The 15,965-nt window shown below is 31.5% G+C and overlaps 1 protein-coding gene across 7 annotated transcripts in view; it reads right to left on the reverse strand.

The window, feature by feature from the left end:
* LOC134687539 (regulator of G-protein signaling 17-like) overlaps positions 1 to 15,965 on the reverse strand; it is a 45,087-nt gene that overhangs the window by 5,455 nt on the left and 23,667 nt on the right. For 5 of the 7 annotated variants that reach the window (XM_063547916.1, XM_063547923.1, XM_063547926.1 and 2 more), the window contains 3 exons: positions 14,739 to 14,920; positions 1,441 to 1,515; positions 64 to 125 (listed from right to left, as the gene is read on the reverse strand). In XM_063547916.1, coding sequence (XP_063403986.1) covers positions 64 to 125; positions 1,441 to 1,515; positions 14,739 to 14,920 — 319 coding nt within the window. The remainder of the gene's footprint in view (positions 1 to 63; positions 126 to 1,440; positions 1,516 to 14,738; positions 14,921 to 15,965) is intronic. The other 2 variants (XM_063547942.1, XM_063547952.1) reach the window with 2 other exon arrangements.

The following is a 15,965-nucleotide window of genomic DNA, read 5'->3' on the forward strand; positions in this document are numbered from 1 at the left end:
TCTTGATGAAATCATTTAGTAACTACAAAATGTGAGATCCTAGGTGCAGATATTTGAAAATACCTTTACTTTGCATTAATTTATCGAAAGATTCTCCCCAACTTTCTATTTCTTCGTGTGTAGGCCTGAAATATAAAGTAGTCATTAATATAATCAAAACGTAATACAGCGTTGTTTACATATCTGTTTTAATCAAAACGTAATACAGCGTTGTTTACATATCTGTTTGACAATAAAAGCATGTCAAAATTGAAAAGAAAGAGATGAAATAAATAAATATAATTTCTGAATACAACAACCCTAGTATAAAATATTGTTAACTTTCTGCAGCTCAAATGTTACCTACAACAAACTGTTTCTGTAATTATTTTTTTGTTTTATTGTATCTTGGAGAAATATTACTGAACCTTTTGGTTGTAATATTTATTCAGACTTGATAGTTGAATTTTTTTTATTAAAGTTCCCTTTTGAAGTCATTTTATGCATTTGAAAAATGATGTCTCGAGGGTTTGTCAAATATCTATTAAAGGGTTTGCATCCTCGTAATTAATTCGTTTTCATTACCTTCAAAAACTTATGATTGCCCGTAATTATGAAATATACGTTTGTGTGTATGACTTTATTGGGAAAAGGGGAATGTTCTTTGTGTATATTATAATGGAAAATTGTGAACGGTGTAGTTCGTAAATTGTGGTTGAGGGAATAGGGAATGGAGTAAAAAGAGAATCGTCAGTCGACGAAATCCTGACAAAATTCGAACAAGTTCAGAAAACACTACATAAATGGAATAAGAAGTATACACGGAATGATGACTGTAAATTGTTCTCAAAATAAGGGTTGTCAAATACTGCTATTTCTAAACAGTTATATTACAGAATAAAACCACAGCGATAAACATAATGACATTTCAGAGAGCTTTAGTCATGATTTGAAACACATTTTCCCTCACTGTAAGTTGATGTTAAGTGTGTAGACTGTCATTTTACTAAATATCAGAGGAAGGCTTTTTGTGATGCATGGAAATTGGAAGCATATACAATTGTGTCTGTTGATATGCTTCCTAAATATCATTATTTTTAACAAGTCAGTATAGCCAAGTTACATTTTTACTGTATGGGAAGCGATTCCCCTTGTTAATTTCGCGTGTAATCAATGCATCATGCGAAGAACAAAAGGAGGGACCAATACATAAAAAAAGTGTTCTAAAAGAAGAACAAATATCAATTTTTCTCATAATATATCGTTTCAAGTATCATATTTGCTCACATTGTACTCTTTTAATTTTTTTAAGACATGTAAGCACGCGGAACTGGTTCCCTATTTATAACATTAAGTGCCTTAAACAAGGCAGTGTGTACACCACAGCAATATTTCAAATCTAGTTATTACATCCACGAACCGTACACATTAGAAATATCGAAGCGTTTAAGAACTACTTACGGATCATCTCTCTCTGGTAAAGGTATTCTACTGTTTGGTCCACCTTGTGTACCATTACCAGACTTCACTGCCAAACTGTAAAAAAAACAAGCGGTATAGTACCAATCATTTGACTAGCATATTCAGCAAATACAATTTATTATTATATTAACAAAAAATAAAAAAGGTAAATGCATGTCTCTGTACTTTTCTAACATATAAGCTGTAGAGTTTATATTACTATGTTTAAATAAAAATAACATAAGAAAACAACGAGCTAAACTACTGCTTTCAAAATGAGGAATGTATATAAATAGAAATACCCATAAAGCAACACATCCGAAAATTGGGACAAATCATACTGTAGAACTATATCAGTATAAAACAAGCCCCAACGAATAATAATTTGACAGATATATAAATGAATCTAATATTCTTTTTTTTTTAATTAATCCTTATAATGTGTAATACCACCAAATCATAGTACGTCACTTCCGGTTGCATACGAATATATGTAGAAAAAATATATCCTTGAATTTCAAAGTTCTAATCCTACATTTCATTGCAGTAAAACATTTCTAGGTCATAAACAAATATCTTGGGTAATTCAAAGCACCATTCTATAGAATAATTTGAAAACTTGGGGTTACATGGTTACTAAAGCTTGTACACAGGTAAAAAAAAAAGTGAACATTTGATTGGTTAACTTCCAATGATTGTTATTTTCTTATATGCAATGAAATGTTATGTGATTTACAGGACAGGATAAATCTTTACTTATTCCAAGTATTTCTATGTTAAAACGAAGATAATTTCTGCACATTTTTTCGAATAGCATGAATACATGGAATAGTGCAAATCTAACAAAGACTAATAGAGGAAATCAATGGTGGTATTACGTCTTAAAATAATATATCTATTTTGAGGTGGTTTAAGTAATTGGTGTTATCTCTGTATAAATTTGTTCTACGTAGTATTTCATTTTTGTTCGTTGCCATATTTCCATACCATGATATAATGATACGGATTATCTATAACCGTTGTGAATTAAGTGAGCTATATCAGCCTCGATCAATGCAAGACTTATCCTTTTAGTTACACACAAATCATTCAGCACTTTAATACACGGTTCAATTTCTTTTAACCACATGATTATCTAATTTAAACTAATATTTTCCATTGTTTGAGTTTCTACGGACTTAATTTTACAAGGAATGACGTCAGAATGACAGCAATCATAAATTTCAAACCAACAACTAATTTTCCATAACACAGCCCTATTATGTAAGCATAAAATATATATCTTGTCATCAATTTGTGAAAAAAATCGAAACCTCAGAAGAGAGTTTTGTCTAACCTAATCACGAAGTATTGATTAATTTACCGGAAGAGTTTAGAGAATGAATGGCGGAATCGATTGCCTTACTATAATGTTGGATTTCTAACTGTAATATATTTTGGTGATCAATTACGCCAGAAAGGATCAGGTCCATATAACCAATTGAAAGAAATAATATTTTATTGTGCAAACAATCCTTGCAAAAGACTCTTAAACATATGTTTTGGAGTGGGAGCCAGATTTTAACAATATTTTTCTAAATCAATGATAAATACTTTGTTATTAGGTATCATACGAAGGTAGTTTAGCAGAGTCATTCTAAATCGCATTGTTAAATATATTAAGGGACAAACAAGCGAATTATTGCAAATGAGAGGAAATCTTAGTTGTTGACATAGTAGACATCAGCTATGCAAACTGTCTAGTATTGAATGCCGACCCTCGATAAAATCAGACCATTACTTAAGCCCAGCTAGACAATGATGGACTGCTTGTAACCAATTCACTGGAAATATTGTAAGACGAAACAGCAAGCATCGTAAAGATCAATCAATTATCGTGTTGACCACTGCAAGACATTGAGTTTATCTTAATCAAATCCCCTTTAGCAAAATTGTTTTGATGAAGAATTGGTGTTGCAAAAAATTAGAATAGTTTTTTTCTGTTCCATTTCTCATATTTTCAAGATATCATTTACAGATAAATTTAAAACCAACAGTGAAACTAAAGCAAAGAATACTGTACACTTTTGAATATATCGACTGTTTTCATCGACATGTCCTTTATATCAATAACAATGATATATGGGATTAGCTTCAATGCATGCTATAAATCCACACATTGTGATTGAATATGCAAGTGGTATTCTTGAGTTGAACCTTCTGTGAAATATGCATAACCTTTACAATTACCACGTTAAACTAATGGGATCCATACAATGTATGACCTTTAATTTTATAAACACACATTTACAGCATGACTTTGGTAAACGTCAAATTTCAGAAACAGCTATTGGTACACATCAGTATTCATTTAAGCATCTTTTTAGACATTTGACTGGTATATCCATGATGTTATAACATTCCAGATATGATCTAGATTATATTATTAAACTTTACAGTAGAAATAACCTAAACCTTAAGTGATAAAAGCATTGGACAACAGACGTTTTTGTTGGAAAGTAAAATTATGCTAGAAATTAAAATTTCTACAAATCCTTCAAATGTTTACTCCACGAACTACACATACATTTTGTTCAATCTCTAGACACGTAACAGATTATTTATGATGATCATTCAATACAATTTATGTCGGAATCATGGAGGAACTGGACACCTCGGATTCAATCCCACTGTTTATGACACTGGCTTCAGATATTTAATAAAATACTCAACATTGCTCAATGGCAGTGATCTACAACGTCCAATCACTAAAAACTAACGCCTCCTACATTAAGGCGCACATTTGACTTCATTTTTTAATTGTCTAGGCACATAAGCGAGTTTTCATTCTGATAATTCATTACAATAACCGCAAAGAACACAAAAAAGTCACTATAGTGATTTAAACAGAACAACATTGTTCATTTTTCCATCATGTTCCAAAACATCAATTGTCAAACAGGTATGACCATTCCAAAATTCAAGTGATGTAGCTATTTTTATCAGACATACAGTTTACAAATAAAAGGTTTGATTATTTGCTGCCGTGCCACGTCATCAATTATAACTTACACGAACAAGACTTGAAAATGCAACAAAAGGTGAAAATCGAACAATAATTCTAATGAATACTTTATTATGAAGCACTTTTCAAATCGAACTAATCCTCATGTATCACCCTATATATACAAGAAACTTATTCTTAAAGTAAACCAGTTGACCATTTGTCGGCTTTAACTAATTACTACTAAGTTTATTATTAGTATTATTTTTCCGTCTGGAGCACCCATCTAATATCACCTCCATCTTTAATATTTAGTTATCGATGACGAAGGTTAGGAATAGTGTGTTTATAAAGATATTTCCCTTTTTCCGTACACATGTCATGTGACCTATTGTTTGCATCGTTTGTGTATTGTCCTATCGCCTACAGATATCCCTCCAAATGCAGCAAGTCCGATAAATTCTATTGTTATCTATGACAGTATTCCAATGTTTACATGAATTGGTGCAATTAATTCTTCCAAGCATGTTTCCACTATCTATTAATAAATAAAATAATTAAACTAACCTCGAATCTTTTACGTCCATTCTCGATAATAGTAAAAGTTTGTATAAGCATGATTAACATGCTTCGTCGGATTATCTCCCTGACCAATACAAGGCGTGAGAATAACAAATAAATATTTTCAATGTAGACGCAATTGAACTCCTACAAGATGTTAGTTACACAGGTTCTTTGTGGTAATTTCAAAACAAAAGATAAATCAATAAACAACATGTTCACCTTCATGATTCTTCTACACTGATTTCTTACGCAATAAAGAGTGTCTTTGTGGAAATTCTTAGCAAGGCTAAATTCGGTTGTTGTTATTGATTGTATTACCGGAAGTGTGGTAATTTCTACAGGCGGGTATCATGTCTTCTATTTATAAAGCTATGCGTACTAGAATTTGGAGAATAACTTATAACATAGAACCGTGAGTTTCCCGCCTATAATAAACCAAAGTTGGACTACCAAAATGTTTCACCTATTCCGCAGGGTTCAGACTATACCAGATTAGACCTTTATAGCTTAAAAAACACATAATAGTACAATTTATATCTCAACACAGTGTTTATAGAAAAAGATAAGGGACCATCAGCTTAATGAAAATGACAATTTATACGTGTGTGTCCTTTGGATTCACCTTTATCAGAAACGATCAAACCTTAACATTTGAAACTAAAAACGTAAAAACATTACCAAAAAGACATGTATTAGAATAGCAAAATTATGTTCTGTTTACTTTGACTACTGGTGTTGAAACCTTAGTTTTATGAGCGAATTCTTTATTAATTAGAAATTTAAGAAAATTATGTTATATATCATACTTCTATCAATAATTTGAAAAACAAATTAAAAAAATTACAATTTAAAAAAATAGTATATTATTGTTCATATTTAGCACTTTTCGATCTTGTGATAGAAGTTTGTACACGTCAATTCCGTGGTTATCTTTGTTTCATTGTGATTTATTTTTATCGTGTACACATGACGTGACAAACACTTAGTGGTTTCAAACAATACCTTATATGATGTTGAGATAACCAAAATATACAATTGGCAAACTGTGAAACTGTCATTTCTCTGCGTTTCATTAACACATTATGTTCAATGTACGTAAATGTGACAGTGATCTTAATTTTCGAGGATACTGTTGAATAAAAGTATATTTTTTTTAAGTAACTTGGTGTGCTCTTCAGATATATTTGTTTTCAGATAAGCTTCAGGATAAACTGAAAGTATATCCATCCACTATAAATATATTATTGTATTGTTCTGGTCTTGTGTGGAACTCCCGGGTTGACCTATAGATATAGAAACCGTCGAGCGGACCTCTTTATGACAGTAAGAAATAAGCGTATAGGGCATCCGATCGACTGTCAAATCGATCGACCTATACAAAACCACATGTGGTCAAATTTCAATTTTAAATCCTTTCAAACAATACCTTATATGATGTTGAGATAACCAAAATATACAATTGGCAAACTGTGAAACTGTCATTTCTCTGCGTTTCATTAACACATTATGTTCAATGTACGTAAATGTGACAGTGATCTTAATTTTCGAGGATACTGTTGAATAAAAGTATATTTTTTTTAAGTAACTTGGTGTGCTCTTCAGATATATTTGTTTTCAGATAAGCTTCAGGATAAACTGAAAGTATATCCATCCACTATAAATATATTATTGTATTGTTCTGGTCTTGTGTGGAACTCCCGGGTTGACCTATAGATATAGAAACCGTCGAGCGGACCTCTTTATGACAGTAAGAAATAAGCGTATAGGGCATCCGATCGACTGTCAAATCGATCGACCTATACAAAACCACATGTGGTCAAATTTCAATTTTAAATCCTTTCAAACAATACCTTATATGATGTTGAGATAACCAAAATATACAATTGGCAAACTGTGAAACTGTCATTTCTCTGCGTTTCATTAACACATTATGTTCAATGTACGTAAATGTGACAGTGATCTTAATTTTCGAGGATACTGTTGAATAAAAGTATATTTTTTAAGTAGCTTGGATGTGCTCTTCAGATATATATTTTTTTCAGATAAGCTTCAGGATAAACTGAAAGTATATCCTTCCACTATAAATATATTATTGTATTGTTCTGGTCTTGTGTGGAACTCCCGGGTTGACCTATAGATATAGAAACCGTCGAGCGGACCTCTTTATGACAGTAAGAAATAAGCGTATAGGGCATCCGATCGACTGTGTCAAATCGATCGACCTATACAAAACCACATGTGGTCAAATTTCAATTTTAAATCCTGCACTTTGCGTCTGGAGAGTATAACCTTCACCTTTCAGAACCCTGCGGCGATTTTTTTTCCATGGCCTATTGCTAGGCACCCCCCCCCCCCTTTTCTACCATACCCTCTTATTCAAATATCAATTATAATTTTGCTCCAGAAAAGCAAAATCATATTGGATTGACAGTAATACAGGTGGCAAGCAACCTCCAATAAAATCTGGTGAATGAGACGAAGAACAGTCCACAAATGTATTTGAACATATGAACAAAAAATAACTTATATCCAATAAAAAAATGTTTGATTTCATTAATATCTGTACAGATGCTGGCTTAAAAGGATATGTTAATTCATTCCTGCTGTTGCTTGCACCTATCCTTAGTCAGGAATCTGATGTCCAGTAGTTGTCGTTCGTTGATGTGGTTCATACGTGTTTCTCGTTTCGTGTTTTTTATATAAATTAGACTGTTGGTTTTCCCGTTTGAATAGTTTTACACAAGTATTTTTTGTTGGGACCGTTAAAAGCTTGCTCTTCGGTGTGAGCCAATACTCCGCGTTGAAGGCCGTACATTGACCTATAATGGTTTACTTTTATAAATTTGATGGAGAGTGGTCTAATTGACACTCTTAATCATCTTCTTATAACATACTTACTTCTCTTTTTTTCGGAAAAAAAAAATAGAATTGTTAACTTTCGTGAATCTATTTTCGCCCACCTAATAAAAACCATCTCTATCTAATAGAAAGAAACTTTCGATGTTTGCTTTGTGAATCCATAAACAGTTGATAAGTAAGGGAAAATAAAAATAAACAAAGAAAAATATGAACTTACCGCTTAGAAGAAAACCATATGTCCATTCTGAACAAAATAGGTTTGATTGCTAAGTTTAAACATCATGATATGAATGAAACTGACAATGTCTTTCATTTTAAACAATTATTAGACTTTCTATTTTTAAATGACAGTCCTATCTATTAACACCTTATCAGTTAAACAACGAAGTCCATTGATGTTATTCTTACATACAAACAAACGTGTCATATAACCTTTTTTGGCCTAGCAGAAAATCTATGACATATTCATGTAGATATTAATACTTGAAGGCCGTATTTTGATCTATATTTGTTTCGTGAATTAAATAGAGAATCGTTTTATTGGCACTCATACCACATCTTCTTAATTGTTTAGTATGCACTATTTCCTTGGCAAATGTTTACAAAAAAATAAAATGTTTCATGTACTGAATTAATGAAAGCCAATCTGAAAAATTGCAAGTAAACATTAAGTTGTATTGTAAAATTTCTGAGATCATATAATAATTGATATTTATCCAGGTGAGCAGAGTTTGACCATTTCAGAAGCAAGGTCAATCTTATTATAACCAATCTCATAGGATTTGTTAATGCACAATGTTAATTTCTTGGTATACTATATTCAGAACTGTTGCGATAGATTGTTTACTAAATGGACAAAATATAATTGATTTATGATGTTAAAAAAACAATAATGTAGTATCTAGATATAAGAAGATGTGATAGGTGTGCCAATGAGACAACTCTCCATTCAAATCACAATTTGTAACCGTGAGTAGAACATAGTTCATGACTAATTAAAATTGTTGATTCTTTATGAATAAAGGTTTGACATTAATCACTAGACATTCAGTAGCCACCCATCATCATAAAATCATCATCTAAAACAACAACTTTCAATTGGTTCCCCATTTTATAAATTTTTGAGTTATATGAAAATAAATTATGACATTTCATGTGGTCTGATTTAAGGTTGGAAATCTCAGATGTGTTCAAATGGGACACATGCGTTAGCGCGATTTTCTAATTTTTTCAGGTATTATATTTGCACGAACAAATTGGTATAATGTTCGCTCGAATTAACCATATCCTATTAAACCACGAACTATACGGAAATTTGGTTAAAATTTTATCATATTGGTAGATATAAAGAAATCTTTTTTATTCTATTTAAAATATTAAATAGGACTTCATGCATGTAAAAGCAAAGTAATGAAAAAAATACACTATGTGTATGACTATATGTTACGTGGAAAGGAGAAAATTAGGTAAATAAACCAAAGACACACTGAGTATGTTTATTCTCGAGAGGAACGATCTACTAGTATATGCCAGTATGTCAGTATTTATCTATATTTTTTAACCAGGCAATTTATGATAATATGATAACACTGGGGTGAAATTTTCCATGCTTGAAATTTACAAAATGTTCAATTGAATGATGGCCAAACGTCTTCGTCTCGGTTAGAACGTTACAATTTTTCAATAAGTAAATTTCTTTTTGGTAGACCTTTTTCGCGCAAACTTATCGCGCTGAAATAAATTTGGAATTTTTACAGAGGTTTAAAATGTTTGGTTCTATGACGACAATTTGATAATTTCCATCTAATAGTGATAGGATTTTAAACGTTAAAGACGTGTTCAATTCGAAGTACATTTCTACATAAGTCAAGTCTTCCTACTCTGATCCAACATATGTTAATACTTAAAAGCGGTTATGGGACTTTATTAATCATGTTTATGTAAAATTTCTTTAAATAATACTTTAAACTGACGTATTTTTGTCAATCAAATCATGTAAATATTAAAACATACCGTGAAACTGCTTTATACAATGAATAATTCTGCATTTTATAATTTCAAATGGAACAGGTTAATGGCCCACACCTTCAAGAATGTAAGTGTAAATTAATTAATTACCCCCATACACTAGGATGTAAATCTGAATTAAAATTAATTGCAATGACAAGATATTTAATGTGTGTAATAAAAAGTAAAAACACAAAAATAACGAACTCCGAAAATTATAGTAAATTACAATATTAAACAAAAATAAGTATTATTCACAGCTAATTAAATCAAAGAGCAGATTGCTATGAGGGATACGATTGCCATTGTTTTCATTGACACATGTATACATGTAGCTGGATAATATTTTTTTCCAAACCAATTCAACTGCACATGTAAAATGTTATTTACGTAATCTGAGTAGTTACAAAATAGCCAATCCCAGATAAAAGTGTATGAACAATGTACTTAGGCCTATCGTGTTTTATTTTTGTACTTGCAATTCCAAGTTGACTTTCCACAGTAGTCACTGAGACTCCGAGTGAGAGAAGGTATTTCACCTCGTATCTTATCACCTATTTTCCTATATTAATTCTAGGAGGAACCATATTCCTAACTCTATAAATATTTAATTTCCTTTGGCTCAGTGATCATGACTCCTTTCCGTACACATTCCTCGGTTTAAATAGCGATCGTTTTAATATAATACGACGTTTATCGACAGAACGAGTTAATTTTTCTGGACGTGTTGTGTATTATGATTCAGTTACTTCCGGAAAGGAGACAACTCAAAACTATAATATGGAAGACTATATTTCGCCTGAAGGGGTGTTGTAGTTACACCTTTACGATGTGGACTACATTTATTTTAATTAAAATGATGCATTTGATTTAAAATTATGCAACAAAAATAACTCTCGATAGCAGACATACATGGAAAGGATCCTATGAGTTTTAAAAAAATCAATTTAGTGGGGAATCCAGAGCAACCATTCAATCTAATACCCCTTGAAGTTAAGAAAACTATACGCATGCACATAATTACCTAAACAAAACCTGGAGCAAGAACGTACATTAAATGTTAATTAAACGATCTAGATGGTTCTATATTCATTTATGGAAGTACAATATCAAATATCAGTTGCATAACGGTGACATATAAGAAAAACTCCACTTCAGTTCTTATCTGACAGAAATAGATTTATCGGAATGTAGAGAACTCTCGCATTATCATCAGAACTGGAGATTTCCCTCTGACAGGTTTCTAAATTTCTAAAATCTCTAAATATAAATACTGCTTAATTCTGATTTTCCGCGTTGTTAAAAACACGCATATAAGTCAAGGGAAATATCAAACATGAAGATTATGAAAAGAACATTATAGGAAAGTTGTTTAAGTTCAATCCCTTTCAGTTTGTTTTTACCTTTTGAAGCAAGACAATCATAAGAATCTGAGATGTTCCTTAATGTTTATAATAAACAGTCCAAACAGTCCAAACAAAAAAATGTTCCTTTTCCAAGCTAAACATTGGATATAATCACTTCAACATAAATAAAAGTTTTGTTTTAACTAATGCAGCATCATTCGCCATAACTTTGTTATATAAATGATTCAAAATATCATGTTCAAAACCCGAAATGATTTCGCCAGAATGAATGCAACATTTGACTTTTTTTCAATAATTGTTTAATTGTAACGCGTCTTTTGATTGACTGACATTGTTTTGTCTATCAGCTCGTATACATAATTATGCCATGTGACCGTGACGTCACCAACTCTTTTGACGATTTACCCCGGGTTAAAATGGAATTTAGAATAAAATTATAAGGAATGACTGAATTTTTTTTTTGTCTATTCAAAATAACATAAAAAAAGTGGAGCACATTTAAAATAACCCGCTACGCATTTTTGATGTTATTTCCTCATAGACAGAACCGAAAATTACAGCCATTCCTTAATTAAGCTAAGTATATAACTTCAAACTTCTAACCTGTGCTAATAAAGTTCAAGTACAACAAAAAAAAAATAGTACAGATAAGCAAAGAAAGATGACTTACTTACAATTGTTGATAATACATGTTTTCGCTTGTTCTATTTAGTAAATGAAGATGAAAAATTATTTGTTTTATTTTATATTTTAAAAGGTTTGGTTCGAAGCTTTATTATAAACCCACGTGTGATTTCTGTTTATTATAAATTGCTGCACCAATGACATGTAATATTCCAATGTTATTGAGGCGAACAACTGACCGTATATGACAATTATTTCCTGTTACTTGTATTTATCCTTTACTATCCGATTACTATGCTTACGATGAAATATGTGTGTTTTTTCCACAGGCACTTGTCTCAGAAAAAAAATCCTATATACCTTATTATAACAGGTATATAGGAAAAAAAATTTCTGAGACAAGTGCCTGTGGTTTTTTCTATTAACAAAAACATAGCTCTATTATCTTATTTTGGAAGCATATTATACACCTATAATCATTGAAATAAGAAATCCTATAATTAAGATGTCTAAGCATTATTCTATATATGGACATATTTATTGGCAGTTGTGACGCGTTTTCAGTATCTATTTTTGATCACATGTTAGTTTACCTCAGAGGATTTTAAACGTTTCAACAAACTCAATTATTAAAAAAATCTATGATAATTAAAGCTATTATAACTGAATGTACAAATAAGGCTGATTTAAGCAACTTCAGGTCACAGTATGGTCTTCAAAAATTAACAAAACACATACCGTATTGTCAGCTATAAAAGGCCTCGACATATAAATGTTGAACCAATTAAAAGTTAAAACCTAACCAAATCTTTGATTTATGCAAAACAAAAGACAAATATGACAGACAGAAACCAACAACTACCACTGAACAACAGTGTTTTGTCACAAAAAATAAATTGGAAAAAAAAGCAACGAAACCTCACTATCAGTGTCACATTAATATCTTAAATTAATAGACTTTGTTTCACTCATTAAAAGTAAGAGAGTTGTCCCCCCTCCAACAAATCACTTTATATTATAGATAAAACTTACTTCGATTCCCTTCTATGTCAATATCACACAAAAAGGGGTCATAAATATCACATCAATAAACATTCCCCTAATTTTGAATCTCTTTACAGAATGCATGTGTTCAACCAATTCCACCTATTCATATACAATAGACCGTAATGCTATCTGTCTATTATATAAAAGCTATTCTCAACCTTTTTCGTAAAATTCTACGTAAAAAAAATGTTTTTACAACCTAACCTTTTAACAAAACCTATGCAGTGTATCCCATATCAAATATCGACGATGACTATGTGGTATCGACGAGGACTATGTGGTATACCCCATAACAAGTATTGAAAGAGGCATATCTAGCGTACCCCTCAAACAAATTCAATAAGGTCAAAGTGATGTATCTTTAAACAAATATCAATAAGACCTATGTGAGGTCCCCATAACAAATACCAAGAAGACCTCTGTGGTGAACCCCCTTAACACAACTTAGGGTTCAAAGGTGACTTGCTATGATAGGAAAAATGATTTCATATAAAGGATGGAAGTTTGAAAATCCAATGTACACAGAATAGAGAACTTTGATACTACTTTCCCCTGCTCATTATAAAACCATAACATGCATATTTATTTTGTATCGGTATTTCATTTGAAACAAAAGTACGTTTCAATAAGTCGTGCGGTCTATTAAAATCAATTAAAAGTAATCCCCCTACAACTAATACATGTCTGTCAGAAGTCGTGAATTTCAACAGTGCTGTCAGTTTCGCTTCAATCTTTAATATTCATATTCTTATCTCTGGTCTCGGCATTTTATACAGTTGATAGAAACTTGAATAGACCATATCTGTTCAAGCAAGTCAATATAATGTATCTGTTAATTACTTGTTAGATTTGACAGCGAGCAGAAGATATACCCAATGAGCAACCCCTAAACTGACACAAGATTTATTTCTGAAAACATGACCATGGAACATAATTCTGAAACGTATACTTGAAGTGCAAGGTAAAGATCCCTCTTGTAAACTTCGATTAAGAATATAAAAGGCGAATGTGGCTGCTACAAAATTCCAAACATTTTGCTTCTACTGTGATTATATTTTCTCTGTTAAAATTGATTCATTTTGGGGTCCCATAAGTCATTTTTTTAAACCTGTTTTATATTTTTATTTCATTTTCATCGCCTCGATATATTATTTTCGCCTTAAATTGGCATCATACACTATCAATTTTCCCACAAAGATCAGTGGCAAATACTAAAGATAATCAAGATGGATGAGGAATCATAAAATATTTAAAAAAAAAAAAATACATGTCAAATTTCGCATACTTCCATCTCTTCTATATTTATCATAAAATTGTGTAAAATGTCCACAACCTGATATCAAAATTTCAATTGTTAAATTTAGGAAGTGATGAGTACTTCAAAACTTTACAACTTTCATAGGATTATATTGTACAGCTTACTTATTACTTATCTGGGGGGTTTTTTTTGCTCAAAAAAAAGATAGTCACCATGTGCAAATTCCAAAAATGCATTTCAAAATTGAATTTGTGTTGTCAGATATTTGATTTAAACTGGACGAGATGATAATTTAAACAAATTACAACATCGAGCCACCAAAAGGAAAAATCGTTAAAACAATGGAACACGAGTTAGGACCATCAATTTGATTTTACCACAAAAAAAGTTTAATTTAGCTGTCCATAATTTTATCAAAAGGCAGTAACAAACAAAATGTGCATGTCATGCCAGATGTGTTCTAAAAAGTGTGAAATACTTTATATACTAGAAAAGTTACCCGTATGTTTAAGATAATAAAAAAGTAAAAACCGATGGTCCTAACAACGTGAATTAAACAAATGGTGACTAAGAAGAGACATGCATTCACCATGAACAAGTACAACAACAGCACCAACAAAAGCAGCAAGCTCTGGTCCCACGGTCACCGGGCTGTGCTGGGGAAGATGGAGGTGAATCGTTGACTGCACCATGGCCACTACTCCGGTTATTTCGCATTCTTACATCGTTTTCATTTGACGTCGATGATTGTCTTCGTAACACCGAAGTCATCTGAAAATAGAATTATTGAAAATATATTGAATTATTAATGTGCTTTTGTTTTTAATATTTACCCTCATCATCAATGTTAAATGACAGATCGTGGCAAATGCATATTGTAATTAGGTCTTACAGTACCTTCATACTTAATGTTATTCTAACATATTTAGCAAGCATACTATTATACAACAGTCACGCTTAGTTCTGTTTCATACTATTTATTTACATCTGCAAGGAGGTTGTATGATCACTTAAACTAAACACAAAAGACAAAACAAATCAATTTGAATTTTCCATTGTGAACATTACTTCCATGTACAACATTATTCTGACACTGTCACAGGACCTGCATATGGAGTGGGTTTATATGATTAGCATGGAAAATCCCCAATGCAAACAATATTAGAGTAAATCTATTTCTTTCCTTCCCCAACAACCGGGGATGGGACCTATAATTTTTCCTCTATGGCAAAACCGTCTAACATTGCGCAGCCGCAATATCCCTACCTGAAACTATTGCTGATCAAATCAGAATTCGTGTCTATCCTAGTACATAACAGGGCTTGTCTTTTTAATGATAATTTCCGCTTGATAAACGATAACTGTTTACAAAGAAATTATTTAACCAAGAATTTTTTAAGTCATCTCTTCGAAATTTTGTCACAGATCACTATGATTAATTCTTTAATTCTGTCCTGATTGTCACTGCGACTTATGACCATGTGCAGCACGGAGGTTGCTGATTTAAGATGGAACAACTCCGCCAAGATAACCTGAATTCACCTTTGGTTTTGTTTAAAAGGTGGTCCTAGCTTTTTCACTCCATTTCTAGTTTTCAGAGTCATTTTTTTTCTTTGTTGTTTATGTATGCAAGTCTATATATATCCGTTGTTATAAAAACTGTGTTTTTATTTCATACTCGTGTTGAAGTTAAGGTTTTTATCATTTACGTGACCGATTGTTTATGAAATAAGCTATATTTTATTATTATATAGGAAACATTACTAATCGCCATTGTGTAACGCCTGTATATAACCATAGGACATAACTCGTCTAT

Source organism: Mytilus trossulus, chromosome 1, assembly GCF_036588685.1.
Source record: "Mytilus trossulus isolate FHL-02 chromosome 1, PNRI_Mtr1.1.1.hap1, whole genome shotgun sequence".
In the NCBI taxonomy this organism is placed as follows: domain Eukaryota; kingdom Metazoa; phylum Mollusca; class Bivalvia; order Mytilida; family Mytilidae; genus Mytilus; species Mytilus trossulus.